This window comes from Bufo bufo, chromosome 1 (assembly GCF_905171765.1).
Source record: "Bufo bufo chromosome 1, aBufBuf1.1, whole genome shotgun sequence".
NCBI classification, from domain to species: Eukaryota; Metazoa; Chordata; class Amphibia; order Anura; family Bufonidae; genus Bufo; species Bufo bufo.
In genome coordinates this window covers 216056103-216080121 of record NC_053389.1, presented here as the reverse complement: position 1 = coordinate 216080121, position 24019 = coordinate 216056103, and the positions used below count along the sequence as shown (strand labels likewise).

General features: G+C 44.6%; 1 protein-coding gene and 2 long non-coding RNA genes across 3 annotated transcripts in view; 1 reads left to right on the top strand and 2 right to left on the bottom strand.

Annotated features, from left to right (window-relative positions):
* LOC121003313 (branched-chain-amino-acid aminotransferase, cytosolic-like) overlaps window positions 1-24019 on the bottom strand; it is a 56418-nt gene that overhangs the window by 18231 nt on the left and 14168 nt on the right. Inside the window, exons 2-3 of the mRNA XM_040435053.1 lie at window positions 2701-2778; window positions 2407-2607 (exon numbers count right to left, since the gene is read on the bottom strand). Of these exons, the coding sequence (XP_040290987.1) occupies window positions 2407-2607; window positions 2701-2778 (279 nt within the window). The remainder of the gene's footprint in view (window positions 1-2406; window positions 2608-2700; window positions 2779-24019) is intronic.
* LOC121003322 lies at window positions 5495-22411 on the top strand. The gene is made up of 3 exons (XR_005779461.1): window positions 5495-5587; window positions 18738-18882; window positions 22366-22411. It is a non-coding gene; the product is annotated as an uncharacterized LOC121003322 (long non-coding RNA).
* Window positions 11249-23554, bottom strand: LOC121003327. Its single transcript, XR_005779462.1, has 3 exons — window positions 23543-23554; window positions 13527-13531; window positions 11249-11353 (listed from the first exon to the last, which is right to left on the bottom strand). It is a non-coding gene; the product is annotated as an uncharacterized LOC121003327 (long non-coding RNA).

Here is a 24019-nt window from a genome sequence, read left to right as displayed (position 1 = left end):
TTGTCGCAATCACCTGATATATATTTGATATACCATCTTCCTTCAGGAAGTGACAGTCAAGTGACTATATAGATATGGATTACGGCTTGTGATATATTGCCCAACATGGTGTGATTTTTATATACCTAGGAGTATGTTTACATGATATATCTGCATGAGCTACTTATATACTTACCTCACCAGCGAATGTATAGTGCACTATACTGTTACATTGTAGGGTGTGTATTTTATTTTATTTTAAGGTGTTCAGTATAGTATTTTTAAATTTTTTTTTTTAGTCTTTCACAATCATGTATATGTTGATTCAATTTTATTATTGATTGTTTACCAATAAATAATCTTTTAATGTGGTGTGCCTGCCTGTTTGCATCTTTTGAATTTCTCTTTATCACTGGGTAGGTGACCCAGTTGGCAGTGAACCTACCGCTATCCATTCCTCAGGGTGTTTGAGCCCTCCATTCTTATTGTGTTATATGGATTTAGAAATCTGCAGCATGTCTATTGTTTCTGTGGATTTCACCCTTTTTTAATGCCCACTTTTTGTAAAGTGGTAAGGGTGGCAGAGAAGGAGAAAAAGTTGCAAGTTTTGCAGCAAAATGGCATTTGCAACATATATGCAACTTTTGTACACCACAAAAATAGCGAACACTAATCATACTTTTCCCCAAATGCCACTAGAAAGGCCGAGCTTTACTAATCCTATAGATGGTGTAACCTTAGACCGGCTGTCTAGACTGCACCAGATTTATCACAGGGGCTCAGGCTGGATGATAAATCTGGTGCAGGAATAGACACATTTCACAGACTCTATACCAGCTACTGGTTGGCCTAAAATGAGACTGATTTTTATGCCAGAAATGCACCAAAATTCTGGTGCAAAATGGTGCATCTTACACCAAGCCTCCTTTCCAGTGAAGCCCAGCCCACTTGCCTATGGAGAAAGATCAGCTGGAAGGTAGGGGAAGCTGCAGGTCTTTCATATTCATTAAAGGGATTCTGTCACCAAGTTTTAGGCTATAGAGATACGGACGTGCACGGCTAGATCGCCACAATATACCTGTCCTATAGGGCTGTGTGCTTTTATTTTCTTTAAAAAAGGAGATATGTAAATTAGTCTTGTGAGGTGCCCAAGGGTCTGTACGAACCTTCCTGGTGCCCACGCCCGCCTGTGAAGGAGCCCAGCACCGCCTATGTCCTCCGAATCTCCTCCTTTCGTCACCGATAGATTGCCGTAATCTCGCGATGCGCGAGCTTGCGCATGCGCAGTTCCTTCCCTGAGGCTGATGCCAGCACAGGGAAGGAACACTATACCGGCACTGCGCATGCGCGAGCTCGCACATCGCGGGATTATGGCAATCTATCGGTGACCAAAGGAGGAGATTCGGAGGACATAGGCGGTGCTGGGCTCCTTCACAGGCGGGCATGGCTGGACACCAGGAAGGTTCGTACAGACCCTTGGGCACCTTACAAGACTAATTTACATATCTCTAAAATCCTATTTTAAAGAAAATAAAAGCACACATCCCTATAGGACAGGTATATTGCGGACATGCTAGTGGCGATCTAACCGTGCATGTCCGCAGCTCTATAGCCTATAACTTGGTGACAGAATCCCTTTAAACTGCTTGCTGTAGAGCAGGGGTGCACAACCTGCGGCCCGGGGGCCACCTGCGGCCCGGGGGCCACATGCGGCCCTTGATACCATTCTGTGCGGCCCCCAACCATCTGGTAACAGACTTGTATGCCTATGTCTTGTGGCTGCTTACATGTATTTCTGCCATTAGATGGGAGTCCTGGAAGTGTAACTGGACATTAATGGTATACAATGTGTGTTCAATATGCCATAAGTACAATATTTCAGTTTTTAATACACCTTTAAATTTTAATTTCGGCCCTCGTCATTGGTTCATTCTGGCAATGTGGCCCCCAACCAGGAAACGTTGTGCACCCCTGCTGTAGAGCAACCCGTGCGCTGCATGGTTTAACTTGTGAGTTCTCAGAAACTCCTTCAGGTTAAAGAGAACCTGTAACCTCTCCCGACATGTCTGTCTTAGCTACTACTTGTATTCACCTTGTCCCTGCACTGTCTGACTCCAGGCAATCGTGCTGCCAGTGTCAGACTGTGCAGGGACACATCCCCAGTTGGTAACATCCATCTAGACCTTCACTGCAACCCGCTAGAAATTCATTCATAACTTCTAGCATAAAGGAATGTCACATCAATGACATAAGATCAGATGCTCCAGAACTGTTATTATTTGGGGGATGCTACTAAAACAGACATGTCTGGAGAGGTGACAGGTCCTCTTTAACTCTTCAGTGACCGACCACTGAAATCAGATTCTGCCACTACACCGGAGAAGGCTCCATTTCCATGCCATTACGTCCTGGATCCTGACATCTTACCTCCACTGAGTAGTGCAGTGCAGAAGTAGCGGGGTGAAGGGAAAGGTTTTGGAAGGGCTTAATGAGTGGCTTTCCCCAGCCTTTCTCGTTGGTCCATTCTATGGTCAGCATATGGTCAGTAAATGTTTTTCCAAACACCAAGTCTGACACCGCCGGCTTCTTCTTAGGATGTTTGTTCAGTTCCACTTTCAGGTCTGCCGACTAAATTGAAGAAGGGACAAGGAGACATTCTTGTGAACGTGACTCCACACACACTTCCATTATCTCCAGCTATGTCCACATTGCACTCCTCACCTTAAATGTTGTGCTTGCCGCTCTCCATGAGGTAATAGGCCAACTGCGCTGAACAGATATTAGTTGTCTACCCAAAACCTAAGGAAGGAGAGCAAAATTAAGGTATAGGTAAATAATATACAGATATTGCACACGACCGTATGTGTTTTGCGGTCCGCAAATTGTGGATCCGAAAAAAATAAAAACGGATGACATCCATATGCTAAATGGACAAGAATAGGACACGTTCTATTTTTTTTTTTTTTGCTTAGCTACGGAACGGACATACTGATGCGGACAGCACAGCATTTTTTGCGGACCCATTGAAATGAATGGGTCCACATCCTATCCGCAAAAAAACAAAAACGGACACGAAAACAAAAAATACGTTTGTGTGCAAGTAGCTTAAAGGTGTAAAGCCGGCTATACCCATTAGACAACTGTTGGTGGACACATGCATGCCTAGCCTCCACTGCCAGAAACCTCTGCTGGCAGATTATCTCCCCTGAAGAGAACAGAATAATTGGTCATTTTTAAAGTCAACCCTTCTTTCTCCTGACATCTGCTACTTGGGGGGAGGGGGAAGAGTCCGGTTGTTAGCTGACGATTTATGGGAAATATGAAACACAGGACACACAAGTGTTTTTTTGCTACTCACATTTTTGTTAATTAGGCAACCTTTTTGGTCTTTCTGGCTTTTTTTTCACAGCAGGCTGTAGCGTTTGGCGTTTTTCAGGCATATTGACAATACCATGAAGAAAACGTGTGGTAAGACAGACTGAGGTAGATTTAATCAAAACTGGTGTAGTTGCCCGTAGCAATCAGTCAGATTCCAACCTTCATTTTTCACAGCTCCTTTGTAAAATGAAAGGTGAAATCTGATTGGTTGCGATGGGTAACTAAGCCAGTTTTCCTTTACACCGATTTGATAAATCTCTCAAACTGTGTGCCGGAAGGTGCCGTGTGGTACGGAGGCAAGGAACCCCACCGAACACCATGGATTGCTTCCGTGGGTTTCCTGTCCCTGCTTCCGCACCGTATAAAAGTAGTACATGAACTACTTTTCTGCAGCGCAGACCGTTGGATGCGGACACCATTCAAGTGAATGGACCCTGCGTCCACATACGACGGCCCTACGGTTGGTGCCCGAACACTGCGGACCACGGCAGTGTGCATGAGACCTTATTCTGACATTTTTACAATTTTCATATGTGTGAGGACCCTCAAACTCACTTTCTTCATTGTAAACATTACACAAGAGGGGTCATTTATCAAGACCGACATTTGTATGATGATCTTCCCTACTGCACTGAAGGAAGCATTTCATTTAGGATGAGACGCACGTCTCCTCTTAGGCTAGGGCTACACTGCGACACTGGTCGTGCAACAGATGTGGTGAAGGATTGCTGAATAGCGGTGATCGCATACAAATAAACGGGATTGCTGCAACAGTCGCAAAAAATTCCAACACTGCCCGATTTTTTGCAACGGTCGAGGCGATCCCAATCATTTCTATGGGATCACTGCTAATCATGATCCTGTTGGCGACTAGTGTCGCCGTGTAGCCCTAGCCTTAAATTCCGAGCGTATAGATTTGAGTCATCATGGCCCCATCCACACCACTCCTTTTCAGAAAGTGGCAAAGGCGGCGTAGAAATGCCACTTGTGTTATGTGATTTAAAGAGTCGCCAACCCACGGTTTGCCATCTTTTTACTGGAGTGGAGTAGAGGGATGAAAAATCTCCCCCATTATTCGCTCTTTCCTATGTTACATCAGTCGGCTCAGGGTATCCACCATGTGATTTTAGAGTTGATGGTATCTTGGTAATCACAAGGTTTGTATTATACGTATGGAGGCTGAAGGAAGGCACTCATATCAAGGTACTCGGTTAGGCTTTGTTCACATCTGTAGAGCCTCGTTCCCAGATTCCCTCAAAAAATTGTGGCAACTTGACAGGCCCCACAGCTTCATCTGGCGCATGTGCAGTGTGCATATGAAGAAGCAGAGGGCCGTACACCTGACTTTACTGTGCACGTGTCGGATGCCACAGGAGGTGGCTCAAGATGACACACTTGGCCTGTGGGACATCAATTAGACCAAAATAAGGACCAGCCAGTGTGACTTGTGGCTCTACCCATGCGACTCCTTTTCCTGCGGTACGCCAAATCTCTCTGAATATCTTTGTGAAGCGGTCACCGTTCTGGATAACAGGTTATTGGTGATTTGGGGCCTAAATCTTCATGACCGGTTCCCTTTAAAGAGGAAAAACACCTACAGCATGCATCACCACCACAGGGGAAAAGAGTGAATAAACTATAACAGGGGTCAGCAACCTTCCGCACTCCAGATGCTGTGAAACTACAACTCCCAGCATGCACACGTACTATGCTGTACTTGTAGTGAATGGAGCATGCTGGGAGTTGTAGTTTCAGAACAGCTGGAGTGCCGGATGCTATAAAATACTCCCACAATGTGACCCAGGCCCAACACTTTAGCTTAAATGTCGACGTCTCTCACTCTGTGGGCGCTCCAACTATGGCTGGAGGAATTTGGCCTAATTTTCCACAGAGGGATTAACAGCGACGCATTAATTATAGTTCTGGCAGCACACTGAGGTAATGTCCCACTGGCAGACAGGGTACAAAAGGCAAAATGGCTGATTTGCATTCTGTACAGCTCAGCAAGTTTAGTGGCGTGAGAAGCAGCCCCTTGACATGCAGACTCCTCCTTTAAGGTGGGCTGTGGAAGGGCTCTCCTCCACCCAAGCCAATCAACCAGAGGACGGTGTTCATAGCTTACTCAGTATCCTGGACTCTGGACCCTAGGAGCTGACAGATGCGCACTCCCCTGGAGTCTGGTCACCTGGCAGTGATGGAGAATAGGAAAGGAGCTACAGGCAGGAGGAAGGTAAGTACATTATTACATAGCACCAGACAGGACGCTCACGGCTTCTATAGGGAACAGGGCATCCACTAAATATATGTCGGGGATAATGTGGCCCGCGATAAAGACATCTGATGTGAATAGTAACATTATTATAAGCTGTATATGACAGCAGGAAATCCACACCTGCGTGAAATAGAACCGAGGTGCTGCTTTCCAGTCATTGCAAAACTACAACTCCCAGCATATTGTGACAGCAGCATGCCATGAGAAACTAAATCATCTATACAGTACAGATACATATATCACAGCGCATGTCTCCTCAAAGATTATTCCTCTGGGGGCTTCCACTATGTGCATTGTACTCCAGAACGCCCACAGAAATGAATGGCGAGGCTGCGCACAGGCCCGACTGGCCACAGGGAGTGCGGGAGATTTTCACGTGAGGCGTATGGACTGCCGTACGCGTCTAATTTATGCGGTCATAAATCATGTACATACTCTGTCAGCGCAGGGATGAGTCAAAGACCGGCGTAAAATGATGACCCCCAACACGTTTCTTTGCTCTGCTAAACTTGAGGGTGTTTGGCCAAACCTGGAGTTTCAACTTAAAGGGGTTATCCAAGAATTTGATATTAATGGCCTATCCTCAGAATATCGTTCAATATAAGATCAGCGGGGGTCCGACTCCTGGCACCCCCGCCAATCAGCTGTGGCGCTCCTCACTGCTCAGCAAGCACAGCGCCATCCATTGTATAGCGGCTGTGCTTGGTATTGCAGCCCAGCTCCAGTCACTTGAATAGGACAGAGCTGCGCCTAGGCCATGTAATCGATGAAGAAGAGGTCACTGGCCTAAGCGTTCACGGAGCGCTGTGGCCTCTACAAACAGCTAATTGGTGGAGGTCCCGGGAGTTGGACCCCGACCTATCCTGATAGGTCATCAATATACAATTCCCAGAGAACCCCTTTAAGATCAACTACTAAATACATGTGTTCTGCTCGCTGGTTCAGTGTGTGAATCTGTTTCCAAACCAAGGCAGATAAGAGACTGTATGGAAGGCAGACAACCTGTGATCGGGCGCTGCGACCTTGGAAAACAGATTGCTCTGTTCACAGTCCTGTTTGCTGGGCGGGCGACAGGCTCGCCACATTTTCTAACACCAGTGCTAATCCAATAAATCTGAAATATACATTTTGTGAGATTTCCTCAGGATGGTCCTTTGCTGGGAAAAAGGACATGTATCTGCGCCATCCAAAGTAAGCCAATGGCAAGTTATCAGTGCAAGCTGACACGTAGTCAGGTTTTATTCAGAAACAAGCATAAAAGAAATCAAAAAACAGCAAAACAAATCCTGGCCTGTCCAGCACTTACTATACAAAGGGCTCATGCACACGACAGTATGGCTTTTTCAGTGTTTTGCGGTCCGTTTTTCACGGATCCGTTGTATTTCCGTATGCCATATACAGTATAAAGTATACAGTAATTACATAAAAAAATTGGGCTGGGCATAACATTTTCAATAGATGGTTCAGCAAAAACGTAACGGATACGGAAGACATACGGATGCATTTCCGTATGTGTTCCGTTTATTTTTGCGGACCCATTGACTTGAATGGAGCCAAGCACCGTGATTTGCGGACGAGAATAGGACATGTTCTATCTTTTCACGGTACGGAAATACTGAAACGCAATGCACACGGAGACACTTCAATTTTTTTTGCTGAACCATTGAAATGAATGGTTCAGTATATGTACCGCATACTGAACTCAAAAAACAGCCAGTATACTGAACGCATAATACTGTCGTGTGCATAAGGCCTTATAGCTGGAGCGCGTCTCTCTGCTAGCGCAGATAAAGACTTCCAGCAACCTTTCACTCATACTTAAGGGCTCATGCACACGGCTTTTGCGGGCTTTTGCGGGCTGCAATACGGCCACTGGCCGTGTGCACCCTGCATCAAAGTGAATGGGTCAGCCATCCACATGCGGCGGCGGCCCCACAGTCGGTGCATGAGGCCTAACTCTCACACAGATAGTGCGCTAACTGCCCTCCTGGCGCTGTTAAAGGGGCTGTCCAAAAGAAAATGATACATTTTTCAAACCAGCACCCGAATCAGAATACTTTTGTAATTGTATATAATAAACTTTTGGACAGCCACTGCCGTTTTATAAAATGTATCTGTACAGCGCCACCTGCTGTTTGTTCTTTTCCTGATTTCTTGCTCGCCTCAGTCTCACTCTCTCATGCACACGACCGTTGTTTGGGTCCGCATTTTTTGCGGCTTGGATGCGGACCCATTCACTTCATTGCTCCGTTATGTGGCCCTGCAATTTTTATTATATATAAAACATGACCTATTGTCCATTTTGCAGACAAGAATAGGCATTTCTATCATGGGTTGTTCCATATATTATGTAGCGCACATGGTCGGCATCTGTGATTTGCGGATTTGCATGAGACCTAAGGGTGCATTGACACGACCGTATGTTTTTGCGGATCTGCAAAAAATACGGATAACGTCCGTTTGACGTCCATGTTGCATCAGTGTTTGTTACAATGCCTATTCTGCAAAACAGACAAGAATAAGACATGTTCTATCTATTTGCGGGACTGCAGAACAGACACACGGATGCAGACATTGTGCTGTCCACATTTTTTTGCAGCCCCATTCAAATGAATAGGTCCGCATCCGATCCGCAATACAGTTGTATGAATGGGGCCTATCTTCAACTGCCACCAGCCATATCTTCTTTAGCAGATACAGGGAAAGAGCTGCAGCAGAAAGTACATGCCCCTTGAAAAGAACACAGCCTGAAATAAATCTAGCAGAGGAACTGGAGCAATGAAAGGGGGAGCTCTGGTGGGTCTAGCTTTATTAAAAATAGATTGTCATGTACTACATGATGTCTGATTTTATTTTATTTTTTTCATCAATTTTGGCATAACCCCTTTAAATATCCATCCCCTGCATTAATTACCTCACAGGTAAGGCCCCTTGCAGAGGATTAGGTCCGGATGCGTTAAAAAAATGTGAAAAATGCGCGATTTCGCAAGCAAGGTCATTCCGTTTTGTATCAGTTTTTATCGTGTGGGTGCAATGCGATTTAATGCGTTTGGTACACGCGTGATAAAAAAACTGAAGGTATACAAACAACATCTCTCAGCAACCATCCATGAAAAACACATTGCATCCGCATTTTCACGCAACGCACAAGTGATGCGTGAAAAACAACGCTCATGTACACAGACCCATTGAAATGAATGGGTCCGGATTCAGTGCCGACGCAATGCGTTCGCATCACGCATTGCACCCGCGTGGAATACTCGCTCGTGTGAAAGGGGCCTAAGAGTCTCTCGCCTGCTACTTCATACTTTTCCTAACAGGAAAGGAATCTTGGAGAAAAATACTTATCCTCCACAACCAATCCCGCACTGGTGTCACAATATACAGAATATATACATGGCAAAAACGTCTTTAGGGTATGGTCACACAGGCAGGTTTCTTGCTGCAGTTTTTGAAGCCAGGAGGACACCCGACGTGTACCTCTAACAGAAGGCTGTAACGTATTGATCGATACATGGCTCATACATCCCCTCCACCTCTTTACCAGTCCTAAGCCATCAGCAGCACAGGATTGCAGGGCATTCCAAGCTTCTCCCTCATGGAAGATGACCAGCTTGACCTCGGTCATTATCTTCCAATGGTGCCCTCACTCAGTCTGCCTTACCACCATCTGCAGCAGATGAAGTGTGTTCACGCTCTGAGACCCCCCCCTCCCCCTCCCCCACCTTCGGAAATACAGTGAGGATTTATATCTCCTCTATCCTCCTACCGCAACCCTGGAAATGTGTACAGGTGCATCTCAATAAATTAGAATATCAAAGAGTTAATCTATTTCAGTAATTCATTTCAAAAAGTAAAAACTCATATATTCTATAGATTAATAACACACAGAGTGATCTATTTCAAGCATTTATTTCTTTTAATGTTGAGGATTATGGCTTACTGCTAATGAAAACCCAAAAGTCAGAATCTCAGAAAATTTTAATATTGTGAAAAAGTTCAATATTGTAGACTCATGGGGGGGGGGGGGATTTATCAAAATGGTGCAGAGGAAAAATGGCATAGTTATCCATAGCAACCAATCAGAATCCACCTTTCATTTTCTAAAGGAGCTCTGAAAAATGACAGGTGGAAACTGACTGGCTGCAATGGGCAACTAAGCCAGTTCTGCTCTACATCAGTTTTGATAAATCTACCACATGGTGTCACACTCTAATGGACACAAAACACCTGCAAAGGTTTCCTAAGCCTTTAAATGGTCCCTCAGTCTGGTTCAGGAGGCTACACAATAAGGGGCAAGACTGCTGACTTGACAGTTGTCCAGAAGACAGTCATTGACACCCTTCACACAGATGGTAAGCCACAACAGGTCATTGCTAAAGAAGCTGACTGTTCACAGAGTGATGTATCCAAGCATATTAATGGAACGTTGAGCGGAAGGAAAATGTGTGGTAGAAAAAGGTGTACAAGCAACAGGTATAACCGCAGCCTTGAAAGGATGGTCAAGAAATGCCATTCAAGAATTTGGGGTAGATTCACAAGTAGTGGGCTGCGGCTGGAGTCAGTGCTCCAAGAGCCACCACACACAGACGTATCCAGGACATGGACTACAACTGTGGCAATTCTTGTGTCAAGCCACTCATGACCTAGAGACTATGGTAGAAAGGTCTTACCTGGACTAAGGGTACTTTCACACTTGCGGCAGAGTGATCCGGCAAAACGTATGCCAACTGATGGCATTTGTAAGACAGATCAGGATCCTGATCAGTCTTAAAAATGCCTGATCAGTCAGAAAAATGCATTGAAATGCCGGATCGATCTTTCCGGTGTCATCCGGCAAAACGGACCCGGCATTTATTTTTTTCACCTTTTTTTCGGTCTGCGCAGGATCCGGCATTCCAGTATTTTGAATGCCGGCACTAATACATTCCTATAGAAAAAAATTACGGATCCGGCATTCAGGCAAGTCTTCAGTTTTTTTGGCTGAAGATAAAACCGTAGCATGCTGCGGTTTTATCTTTTGCCTGATCAGTCATCCTGAATGGATTGCTCTCCATTCAGAATGCATGGGGATATAACTGATCAGTTCTTTTCCGGCATTGAGCCCTTTTGACGGAACTCGGTGCCGGAAAAGAAAAACGCAAGTGTGAAAGTACCCTAAGGAGAAAAAGGACTGTTGCTCAGTGGTCCTGTTTTCAGATGAAAGTAAGTTTTACATTTCATTTGGAAAATCAATGGCCCAATGTCGGGAGGAAGAGAGACACAATCCAAGTTGCTTGAGATCCAGTGTAAAGTTTCCAGTCAGTGATGGTTTGGGGAGCCATGCCATCTGCGGATGTTGGTCCACTGTGTTATATCAAGTACAAAGCGTTGCCATCTACAAGGAAATTTTAGAGCACTTCATGCTTCCCTCTGCTGACAAGATTTATGGAGATGCAGATTTTATTTTCCAGCAGGACTTGGCACCTATCCACACTGTCAAAAGTACCAATACCAGGTTTAATAACCACAGTATCACTGTGCTTGATTGGCCAGCAAATTTGCCTGACCTGAACCCCATAGAGAATCTACGGGGTATTGTCACGAGGAAGAGAATAGACACCAGACCCAACAATGCAGAGCAACCTGGGCTTTCATGACACCTCAGCAGTGCCACCGGCTGATCGCCTCTATGCCACGCCGCACTGATGCAGTAATTCGTGCAAAAGGAGCCCCAAAAAAGTACTGTGCATTTTCAGTAGGCCAAAATTTCTGTTTTAAAAATATTTCTTTTTTTATTGTTCTTATATATCCTCTTTTTCGCCTTATAAGATGCAATATTTTTCCCCCAAAATGGGGGGAAAGTCATTGCGTCTTATGAAGCGAATAGTAATGAGCGCTTCCTTTAAGGAAGTGCTTATTTGTACAAGTCAGTCCAGGGAGCGGTGAATACAGCGCAAGGACATGGGCACGTTCCGTGACCTCACGCTGTGCGATGTCGGAACATAACACGGCAGGAAGAGTGCTGGATGTCAGGAGCGGTTTTTGTATGATGATATGAGGTCAGATTAACATTGGGGGGTCTGATCTGAGGTCTGACTGGGGGGTCTTAGTCAGGGTCTAATTAAACTTGGGTATCTGATCTAATGTCTGTTCGGGAGTCTGATCAACATTGGATGTCTGAGCAGAGATCTAATTAAAGGGGTATTCCCATGGTGCCTTTTCATACTTACCTGCTGCCAGCTGCTTGCAGACTGATCTGAGGTATGTTTGGGGGTCTAATTCACATTACGGGTCTGACTGGTGGTCTGTTTAAGGGTCTGATTAACATTGGGGGTTTAAACAAAGGTCTAATTAACACTGGGGGTCTGATCTAAGGTCTGATTAACATTGGGGGTCTGAGCCGTGGACTGATTAACATTGGGGGTCTGATGAAAAATATACTTTTTCTCATTTTCCTCATCTAAAACCTAGGTGCGTTTTGTGGGCAGGTGCTTCTTATAAGGCGAAAAATACGGTAATATTCTAATTTTCTGAGATACTAAGGCCCCTTTCACACGGGCTAAATTTCAGCGCGGGTGCAATGCGTGAGGTGAACGCATTGCACCCGCACTGAATCCTGACCCATTCATTTCTATGGGGCTGTGCACATGAGCAGTGATTTTCACGCATCACTTGTGCGTTGCGTGAAAATCGCAGCATGTTCTATTTTGTGCGTTTTTCACGCAACGCAAGCCCCATAGAAGTGAATGGGGCTGCGTGAAAATCGCAAGCATCCGCAAGCAAGTGCGGATACGGTGCGAGTTTCACGCACAGTTGCTAGGAGACGATCGGGATGGGGTCCCGATCATTATTATTTTCCCTTATAACATGGTTATAAGGGAAAATAATAGCATTCTTAATACAGAATGCTTAGTAAAATAGGGCTGGAGGGGTTAAAAAAAAAATAATAATAATAATAATTTAACTCACCTTAATCCACTTGTTCGCGCAGCCCGGCTTCTCTTCTGTCTTCATCTTTGCTGTGCACAGGAAAAGGATCTGTGGTGACGTCACTGCGCTCATCACATGGTCCGTCACATGATCCATCATCATGTAAAAGATCATGTGATGGACCATGTGATGAGCGCAGTGACATCATCAAAAGGTCCTATTCCTACTGCACAGCAATGAAGAAGACAGAAGAGAAGCCAGGCTGCGCGAACAAGTAGATTAAGGCGAGTTAAATTATTATATAACCCCTCCAGCCCTATTGTACTTAGCATTCTGTATAAAGAATGCTATTATTTTCCTTTATAATCATGTTCTAAGGGAAAATAATAAAATCTACACAACACCTAACCCAAACTTCTGTGAAGAAGTCCGGGTTCGGGTACCAAACATGCTGATTTTTCTCACGCGCGTGCAAAACGCATTACAACGTTTTGCACTTGCGCGGAAAAAAAATCGCGCATTTTCCCGCAACGCACCTTAAAACCATGATGACCGTGGCTTAATGTTTGGGCTTTCATTATCCGTACACCATAATCATCAACATTAAAAGAAATACTAGCTTGAAATAGATCACTCTGTGTGTAATGAATCTATATAATATGAGTTTCACTTTTTTAATTGAAATACTGGAATAAATTAACTTTTCAATGATATTCTAATTTATTGAGAAGCATCTGCAAATCGCTGTGTGGAAAGCAGAACAGGCTGTTCTTCTACACCGGGATCTGAACAAGCAGCACAGCGGAGAGGGAGATGGGAGGTTTCTGCATTCCCACACATATCTTAGTTTTTAATAAAAATAAATAGATAAATAAATAAAAATATTGCTCTTCTTCCCAGGGATGACCAGTGTTCGGGCCCCAGGGTTGCCTTCTCCTCTGCAGTCTGCCTGCCTCGGGAGTTCCTTTATGGGCAGAGACGTCACTGGAGCTCTCAGAAGGGTTTGGCCAGTGACGGGTGCCATACAGAGACATCCGTCACCCCCAGGCTATTATGGCCTCCATTACAGATCCTTTTGTTTACAGGACACTGCAGGATGGAATAGCGCAGTCTACTACACTATTCCATGCTGGTTTTCTGCAGTATACTGACGTAGGCAGAACGGAGGACAAAAGGGTACTCTACAGAAATGTACCGCATATTCCACTGTTGGTGCACCTGAACCTGAAATCTACTCTGGTCAGGACCCCCCCCCCCCCCCCCATGTTATGCCCATCTTTTGCTGTTCCTGTTAGAACGAAAAAACGAAACTGGGATGTAAACCGAGCCTTAGGCCTCATGCACACGGACGTTTTGGAGGCTCGGATGCTGACCCATTCACTTCAATGGGACCGCAAAAGATGCGGACAGCACTCCGTGTTCTGTCCACATCCTTTGCTCTGTTCCGTGGTCCGCAAAAAAAATATATAACCGGTCCTATTCTTGTCTGCGTTTTGCGGACAAGAATAGGCAGTTATATTAATGGCTGTCCGTGCCGTTCCGCACGGACGCCATTCGTGTTTTGCTGATCCGTGGTTTGCGGACCGCAAAACACACAACGGTCGTGTGCATGAATTTCCGTGCAGATAACGGTGCATCTCCACACCAAATTTGTAAATGTTACTTGTGGATATTTTTTGCGGATTTGATGCGATTTTGCCACAGGTCTCACCCTCCCACTGAAGAGTGTGAAAGCCGCACTAAAAATCGCACAAAGAATTGACAAGCTGCAGATATCAAAATCCGCCAGGCAGGTCAATTACTGCATAGAAGAAAAAAGCCGTGTACATGCGATTTGTCTAATCTCGTACACTTTGCTGGTAACTGTATTACGCTGCATTTTTTCCATAAAACTGAAAATCTGTGCGGAAAATCTGTGTAAGCCTTTCACACTTGCGTCGTCGTTTTACCGATATTGAGACTCGGCAGAGGATTTCAGTACCGGGGGAAAAAATAAAATAAAAAATTTCCGTTTAGTCCTCACGCATTCTGAATGGAAAGAGATACGTTCAGGACGAATCAGGATGTCTTCCGTTCAGTCAGCATTCTGTTTTGTGACCGGACACAAAACTGCTGCAAGCTGCGGTCAAAAAAAAGAAGAAAAAAAAAACGCAACCGTAAGTCAATGGTGACGGATCAGTTTTTTTCCATTTTGATTTCACACAACCACATCTAAATGGAACGCATGCATCCTGATGTGCAAAATCTAAACGGATCCGTTTAATTCCGGTATTGAGATCCTCTGCCGGATGTCAATAACCGGAAATAACAACGCATTTGTGAAAGTATCCCAATCTACAATGTCAGCAGGTAGCCTTAAAGGGGACTGGGCACGTTCTCACATACCATACCCATCATCACTGACTTATGTTCTGTTCGGCCACTATCGGTCGCATTAGCCTCAGCGCTCGATAGCAGTGAACTTTCAGATGGGCGTTCCCCAACATCAATGAATGCCACCTCAGCCATTGACAATTCACTGCTATTGGGCATCGACATTAACAGCACTCATGGCGGCCGAACAGGGGAGGCCTGGAGAGAAAGAAAGACAGCACAGCCGTCACTGAGGATTACAGGGAAATCCAGCAGGTCCATCATGTTCATACACCGTGGTTGTATCTCAGTTGTGCAGTGATATATTGATATAACACACTTCCAGAACTTCTATGGGAGAATATAGGTTTGGTTTAAGGCAACGTGATAAAGAATGGTGATCTAGAAATGTAGACTGTGTATAAAAATCGAGATTTTACCAATTTGATGACATTTATTCAGGACCTTGCAAATACAGATAGGAAGTATTGTATGTCAATGTCAACAAGACCTGAGTGTAGTTAGACTAGAGCAGTGATGGGCAAACTGCAGCTGTCCAACCGTTGTAAAACTACAAATCCCATCATGCCCTGCTGTAGGCAGACTGGGCGTTGTAGTTTTACAACAGCTGGAGTGCCGCAGTTTGCCGATCCCTGGACTAGAGGAACAGACTGGAAACTGGTAACAATGCTTCCCTCTAGTGTTCAGCTCTGTAATTACATATGCAGTTAACACCACTAGAGGGCGCTCTGCACTTGTAGATTATGTGAAATGCTGAATTAGCCAAAAGTTTCAGTGCTCCCATAAACTTCAATGAAGATAGTCACACACGTGCATGGTCATCTGTACTGTATGAAGACTCATTCACATGTCAGTCATCAGTAATTGTGAGCCAAAACCAGGACTGGAGCCTCCAAAGACATAAGGTATAAGGGCTCATGCACACGACCGTTGTGGTTTTGCGGTCTGTTTTTCACTGATCCGTTGTTCCGTATCTGAGGTTTTATCTCTCTGATTTAAGTCCTCTTCTGTTCCGTTATTGAACAAAACATATCCGTATGGTTTCTGTATTTGATCCGCTTTTTGCAGGTCGTATACAGAAACTGTAACTTATTAATCACCAAACACATAAGCAATATTGGCTGGGCATAGCATTTCTACAGTATGGATCCGCAAAATACGGATGACATATGGATGTGTTCCGTGTGCGTTCCGTATTTTTTGTGGACCCATTGACTTGAATGGGGCCCCGGACTGTGATATGCAGACAATAATAGGACATGCACTACTTTTTTGCGGAACGGCCATGCAGACAAACGGAAACGGAATGCACACGGAGTAACTTCTGTATTTTCTACAGCCCCATTGTAGTGAATGGTTCCGCATACGGCCCGCAAAAAGCCCGGAAACGGAAGCGGAAAGAAAATACGTTTGTGTGCATGAGCCCTAAGGGAAAGATCTGCACCTGTTCTGTCTTTAGAGCCACACCTGGTTTTGGCTCACAATCACTGATGGAAATCACTGACCGAACACTGACAGTAAATGAGGCATTATACAGTACATATATAACTTACCATGAGGAAAAAGGAAGGACTTAAAGGGGTATTCCGGTAGGTACAAGTTATCCCCTATCCACAGGATTGGGGATAACTATCAGATAGGTGGTGGTCCTACCGCTAGGGCCCCCAATGATCAGGAGAACTGGGGGCTCCGTACCTCCTGCAGGCCCCTTGGTGCTCCCCTAAAATTACCAGAGTGGTGCGGCGCTCCATTAATTTCCACGGGAGTTCCGGAGTATTGTCACCTATCTCCGGAACTCCCACAGAGACATAGAATAACGGAGCGGCTGCACGCATGTGCAACCGGCCACTCTGGACATTTTAGGGGAGCAGCAAGGAGCCTGCAGGGGTACGAGGCCCCGGTTCTCCTGATCAGTGTGTGTCCCAGCGGTAGGATATGGGCTAACTTGTACCTACTGGAATACCCCTTCAAACGGGTTCTCCAGGCCTGTGGCGAGAATACACTTTCAGCAGTTACTTACCCTTCAGTTAGTTGATCTGCCGATTCTGCGATCCCGGCTTGGATCACATGACCATTTGATTGGCTAAAGGCTCATTGACTGGCTGATATGCACAGAATGGCCGGCACACGTTCGTGTGCATGAGCCCTTTAAGGGAGACTGTCAGCTCCCCCAAAAAAAGTATCTTAATAAGCATACGTAGCGTAGGTGCCTGGAAAAAAAAAAAAAAACTTACCCTTAGGGGTCATGCACACGGACGTTTTTTTTCCTGTCTGTTCAGTTTCATTTTGTGGCCCGTATACAGAACCATTCACTTCAATAGGGCCGCAAAAAAACGGAAACAACTCTGTGTGCATTCCGTTTTTCCGTATGTCCATTCCGCAAATACATAGAACATGTCCTATTATTGTCCGCATTACTGACAAGGATAAGACTGTTCTATTAGGGGCCAGCTGTTCTGTTCCGCAAAATATGGAACGCACACGGTCGGTATCCGTGTTTTGCGGATACGAAACGTACAGATCGCAAAACATCCAACGGTCATGTGCATGAGCCCTTATTGTGAAAATGCTGTCCCGTAAACCCGAAATTAATCTTGCTTTCAATTTGTCTGCACACGTGGGATTTTTGTGCAGTACCAGCAAAGTGGGTGAGATTTCTTTAATGAGATTTCTCTTTTTTTAATGCGGAACCATTGCTCCTGTGGCACGAACTCATGGCATTATAATTATTGATAATCCTGTGGGTTTCTGCCCAGCCTCCACTGTTAATGAACTGTAGGGATGGCTTCATGCGAGTACAATGCATTACAGCACGGGTTGGGCAGGAACCCACAGTATTATAGATTATTAGAATGCCATAAATCCGTGTCACAGGATCAGTGCTCTGGCTAGGAAGTATCGCTCAGACGTGGAAACGCTCGTCTAAAACTAGTCTTAGGTGCACTGTGGGCGGGACGTGGCATCACACCCCCAGTAACGCTGTCCTCCCTTTTTTATAGGCCCTATAATTGAGCCACCGATCAGCCGTTTGCCCGTTCATCGGCTGACTGGCATCTTTCACCAGAATGAAAGATGCCCGATCAGCAGCAGCACATCTACATGTGTAATCAGGGATGTGCTGCCGATAATGACCTGAACAGAACAAGGCAGGAACAACCGCGGTAGCGATCATTCCTCCAACAATCAGTTTTCATTGTCCTGCGTAATCAGACCAGCGCAAATGAGCGCCACTTAATGCATTATCATCCATCGGCACTCGTACTGGCCGAACGTTGGCCAGTGTAATAGGGCCCTAACATGCTTTGAAATTTGCTAACTTCATGAGCCGTTTCCGTTGAAGTCTATGAAAATTCCTATTGACTGGTAGTCACTTAACCTCTGGCCGATCCATGCATGCCTGTTCACTTGCAGCAATCTGTGCACTCCCATACTTACCCATGATCTTAGCATTTCATAAAAACCTTCTAACAGAAAAGGACAAAAATAGGTCATTTACCAGTATTGGCGTAGTAGGGATTCTGCCCGCTATACTCTGTTCAGAGGCCATGGTGAAGTGGTAACTACACACCCTGGTTATGTGCCATCCATCTCCAGTCAATCACATGACCTCCTCGTCCAGAGGCTCTGATGCTATACCCGCATATCGCATGGAAATTATCATATGACCGCAAGGATCTGATGTCAACAGGAGGACGTCACCAGTTATATTGTTTATGTTCAACCATGGCAATAAAAAAAACAAAGAAAGAAATAATATATAAGGGAAGCTGGGACACAGAAATCACTTCAAGGCGTTCTCTCATGTTTTTTTTTTTTCCTGCAGAAACAGAAATGATGAAGCCTCTGAAGACAGCAATCTGGATCTGCAGAAATGGCAATGCAATGCTTCCTTTGAAGCATGTAACAGAAATCAGCTCGAGCCAAGGCTATTTTCATAACGCTGTGGAACTTTTATAATTGGGGAAAAAGTGAGTATATGAGTGTAAAAAAAAATACCTACATCAATGCAAAGGTAATGCAGCAACAGCTATTCCGGTTGTATCAAGCTATCCCTAGCCACAGGATAGGAGATAACTATAAGGCCTCTTCCCCACGAACGTATGCGTTCCGTGGCCGTATTGCAGGCCGCATATAGCGGTTCCGTAATACACGGAGAATCAGCCGTGTGCATTCCGCATCACGGATGATGACCCATTCACTAGAATGGGTCCGCAAATCCGGAGATGCGGTGCAGAACGGAACCCCACGGAAGCACTACGGAGTGCTTCCGTGTGGTTCCGTTCCGTGCTTCCGTTCCACAAAAAAAAAAAAAATAGAACTTGTTATATCTTTTTGCGGAACGGACGGATCACGGACATTGCGGTCCACAATGCACGGAACGAATAAGTTTGTGTGCAAGAGGCCTAAGGTCAGTGATGGTCTTACCGCTGGGATCCCCCCCAATCACGTGAACAGGGGCCCGTACCCCCTTCAGCCACCCTGAAATGAACGGAGCGGCCAGTCGCACGGCAGCTCCATTCATTTCTATGGGAATTCCGGATATAGTGGAGCACTGTACTCGGCTATCTACAGAATTCCCATAGAAATTAATGAAGCGATCACACGTACGTGCGAGCGATCGCTCCGTTCACTTCAAGGGGGGCTGCAGGGGCTACAGGGCCCCTGTTCTCATGGTCGGTGCGAGTTCCAGCGGTAGGACCCCCACCAATCTAATATCCTATTCTATCCTGTAAGCCCTTTAAGGACCCAGTGATTAAAGGGAAACAGTTTCACCTTTTTAACCCTTCCCAGTTAGCTGGCGCATGCGCATTAATTACTGTGATGCCGTACCAGGAATGGACATCGCAGTGCACATGCGCCGGCCGACGGACTCATCGCGCAGGCGCGGGATCTCGGCGAGAGAAGTAAGAAGATGGGCGGGCAGAGGGAAAGACTGGGCGGGGGGAAGCGACGATAAGGCAGAGCTGCCTGGGCACCTACGAGGTTGACGCCGCCCCTGGGCACTTGCGAGCCCTCATTTGCATATCCTAATAAGATGATTTTTGCCAGTTTTATAAGTCCACGATTGCTTATAAAGGTAATGTTTTTATCAACTGTAATGCTGCTAGAAAGCTATAAGGGTTAAAAAGGTGAAACTGTGATGACAGACTCCCTTTAAGCAGGTCTGCAGGGGCAAAAAACCCTCACAGGCCCCCACAAGTGCAGCTTGTGGGCCATACCGTACTCAGTGACTGCCCTGAGTGCACAGCAAATCAGACCCTTTATATGAATTCAGTGTCTGAGTGGTCCGATATTACTGTGACGATGATGTCCACTGGCATAAGCGGTAACATAAACTACCAGGACATGCCTACCAAGAATGTAGGGATGGGTGGTTTTGCCCTCCACAAAAATTATTTTATTTTTTTTCTCGTTATTTTCTAGTTTTACCTAAGCTATCCAAGATGGCCAGGCTGCTTCTTACCTCATGCACACTGTGCTTCCTGAAAACACTGATGCCGGGGCATATGTGCCGCGGTCAGCGCTGACCGCGGCATGTGCAATGTCTGTGGAGGGAGCTGCCATCAGGGCCCCGCGATGCTCTGACCTGATAACTGGGACGGCAGCCTGATGCCTTCTTTAGGCATATTAGGTAACGCCGTGTCCATATCGACCGGCTCTATGAAAATATCCCATCATCCACCCAGTCAGGTGAACGACGTAAAAACTATGCCAAAACAGCTATTTTTGTCACCTTTCCTTACAAAAAGTGTAATACCAAGCGATCAAAAAGTCTTATGTACTCCAAAATGGTACCAATGAAAACTTCACCTCATCCTGCAAAAAATGAACTCCCACATAAGACAAATCACTCAAAAAATAAAAACCAATGGCACCCATAAACCAATCCATCAAAATCTGCTTCAAAAGCCATATGGGGCTCCTACCGTTCCGAGTCCTGCCATGTGTCCCCACTGCAGTTTACCACTACACATGGGGTGTTGCCGTATTTAGGAGAAAATGGGTAACAAATTATGGGGTGCTTTTTCTTTGGGGCTAAAGCAACATTTTATTGGAACAAATGAAACTTTTTATTTTCACAGCCAAGGGTTTCCAACTTCTGTAAAACGCTTAGTGGGTCAAAGTCCTCAGTACCCCTTTAAAGGGAATCTGTCACCTGCTGTTAGCATTTTAAGCTTTCAACATTGCCATGTTCAATAAAGTACCTTATTTCCTGCATTGGTCTTCTTACTTTATTTCGTTTTGTAATTTTGATTAAAAAAGCTCTTTTTCTGATATGCTAATGAAGCTCCAAGGCGCCCAGAGGGGCGTTTTTTTTCCTCTCTGGAGCCCAGTAACGCCCCCCTGCAGTGCCCAGCCCGCCTTAATTTGAATCCCAAGAACGCCTTCTGATCCTGAAATAACCTCCCACAGCCCCGGCAAACAGTTCCACCCCCTCGCCACGTCATCTTCTACCTTCAAGAAATGCCCCATTCTTCTTCCTGTAAATCTTGCGCAGGCGCAGTACCGCCTGCGGCCTACGCAATCATCAAGCTCCTGAGGCTGTTGCCCTCAGGAGCTTGATGATCGCGCAGGCGCAGGCTGCAGGCGGTACTGCGCCTGCGCGAGATTTCTGGCAGCCAACAGGAAGAAGAACGGGGCATTTCTTGAAGGTAGAAGATGATGACGTGGCGAGGGGGCGGAACCGTTTTCCGAGGCTGTGGGAGGTTATTTCAGGATCAGGAGGCGTTTTTGGGATTCAAATTAAGGCGGGCTGGGCACTGCAGGGGGGCGTTACTGGGCTCCAGAGAGGGGGAAAAAAAGCCCCTCTGGGCGCCTTGGAGCTTCATTAGCATATCAGAAAAATAGCTTTTTTTTATCAAAATGACAAAACGAAATAAAGTAAGAAGACCACTGCAAGAAATAAGGTACTTTATTGAACATGGCAATGTTGAAAGCTTAAAATGCTAAAAGAACGTGACAGATTCCCTTTAATATTTTAAGGGGTGTAGTTTCCAAAATGGTCACTTGAGGGTTTCCACTGTAGGAGGTACGTCAGGGTCTCTTCAAATACAAAATGGTGCCTAAAAACCATTCTAGCAAAACCTGCCTCCAAAATCCATATGACGCTCCTTTCCTTCTGACCACTACCAAGTGCCCATAGAGCCACATATGGGGTATTTCTGTAAACTGCAGAATCAGAGTGATGCACAGTGGATATAAAAAGTCTACAAACCCCTGTTAAAATGTCAGGTTTCTGTGATGTAAAAAAAAATGAGACAAAGATAAATCATTTCAGAACTTTTTCCACCTTTAATGTGACCTATTAACTGTACAACTCAATTGAAAAACAAACTGAAATCTTTTAGGTAGAGGGAAGAAAAAATATAAAAATAAAATTAATATGGTTGCATACGTGTGCACACCCTTAAACTAATACTTTGTTGAAGCACCTTTTGATTTTATTACAGCACTCAGTCTTTTTGGGTATGAGTCTATTAGCATGGCACATTTTGACTTGGCAAGATTTGCCACTCTTCTTTGCAAAAACACTCTAAATCTGTCAGATTGCGAGGGCATCTCCTGTGCACAGCCCTCTTCAGATCGCCCCACAGATTTTCAAATCGGATTCAGTTCTGGGCTCTGGCTGGGCCATTCCAAAACTTGAATCTTCTTCTGGTGAAGCCATTCCTTTGTTGACTTGGATGTATGCTTTGGGTCGTTGTCATGCTGAAAGATGACGTTCCTCTTCATGTTCAGCTTTCTAGCAGAAGTGTTTTGCGCCAATATTGACTGGTATTTGGAACTGTTCATAATTCCCTCTAGCTTAACTAAGGCCCCAGTTCCAGCTGAAGAAAAACCAAAGCATGATGCTGCCACCACCATGCTTCACTGTGGGTATGGTGTTCTTTTGGTGATGTGCAGTGTTGTTTTTGCACCAAAAATATCTTTTGGAATTATAGCCAAAAAGTTCAACCTTGGTTTCATCAGGCCATAACACCTTTTCCCACATGCTTTTGGGAGACTTCAGATGTGTTTTTGCAAAATGTAGCCTGGCTTGGATGTTTTTCTTCGTAAGAAAATACTTTTGTCTTGCCACTCTACCCCATAGCCCAGACATATTATATACATAATATATATATTACATAATTCTGAACACAGCTACATCCCCAGTTATAAGAGGGTGTGCACACTTATGCAACCACATTATTTTAGTTTTTTTTTTTGTTTTCTTTCCTCCACCTAAAAGATTTCAGTTTGTTTTTCAATTGAGTTGTACAGTTTATAGGTCACATTAAGGGTGGAAAAAGTTCTGAAATGATTTATATTTGTCTCTTTTTTTTACAGCACAGAAACCTGACATTTCTAACAGGGGTGTGTAGACTTTTTATATCCACTGTATATTGAGGTTTATTTTGCTGTTAACTCTTGCCATCTTGCAAGAAAAAAAAATGATTAACAAAAATAATTTACAAAAAAAAATGAAATTTAGAAAATTCACCTCCATTTTTCCTTTAATTCTTGTGAAACACGTCAAGGGTTAACAAAGTTTGTAACATCAATAATTTGAGGGGTGTAGTTTATAAAACCATTATAAAATTGGGTCATCTATGGGTGGTTTCCATTACGAAAACACCTCAAAATCACTGTATAACTGAATTGGTGCTTAAAACAATTTTGTTAAAGATTTGAAAAATTGCTTCTAAAATTCAAAAAATAAAAAATAAATTACATTTACCAAAATAAAGCAGACATATGGGAAATGTTTACTAATAACTATTTTATGAGGTATTACTATCTGTCTTAAAAAGTAGAGAAATTCTAATTTAGAAAATTGTGAATTTTTTCAAATTTTTGGTAAATTTTGGATTCTTTTATGAACAAAGGTAAAATATATCGACTCAAATTTACCACTGTCATGAAGTACAATGTGTCACGAGAACACAATCTCAGAACAGCTTGGATAAGTAAAAGCGTTCCAAAGTTATTAGTACATAAAGTGACGCATGGCAGATTTGCAAAAAATCAGCCTGGGATTTAACGTGAAAAGTGGCTCGGTAGTGAAGGGGTTAATTTTAGCCTTAAGGACGAATAATATTATTTTCCACCTTTGTGCTCCAGCAG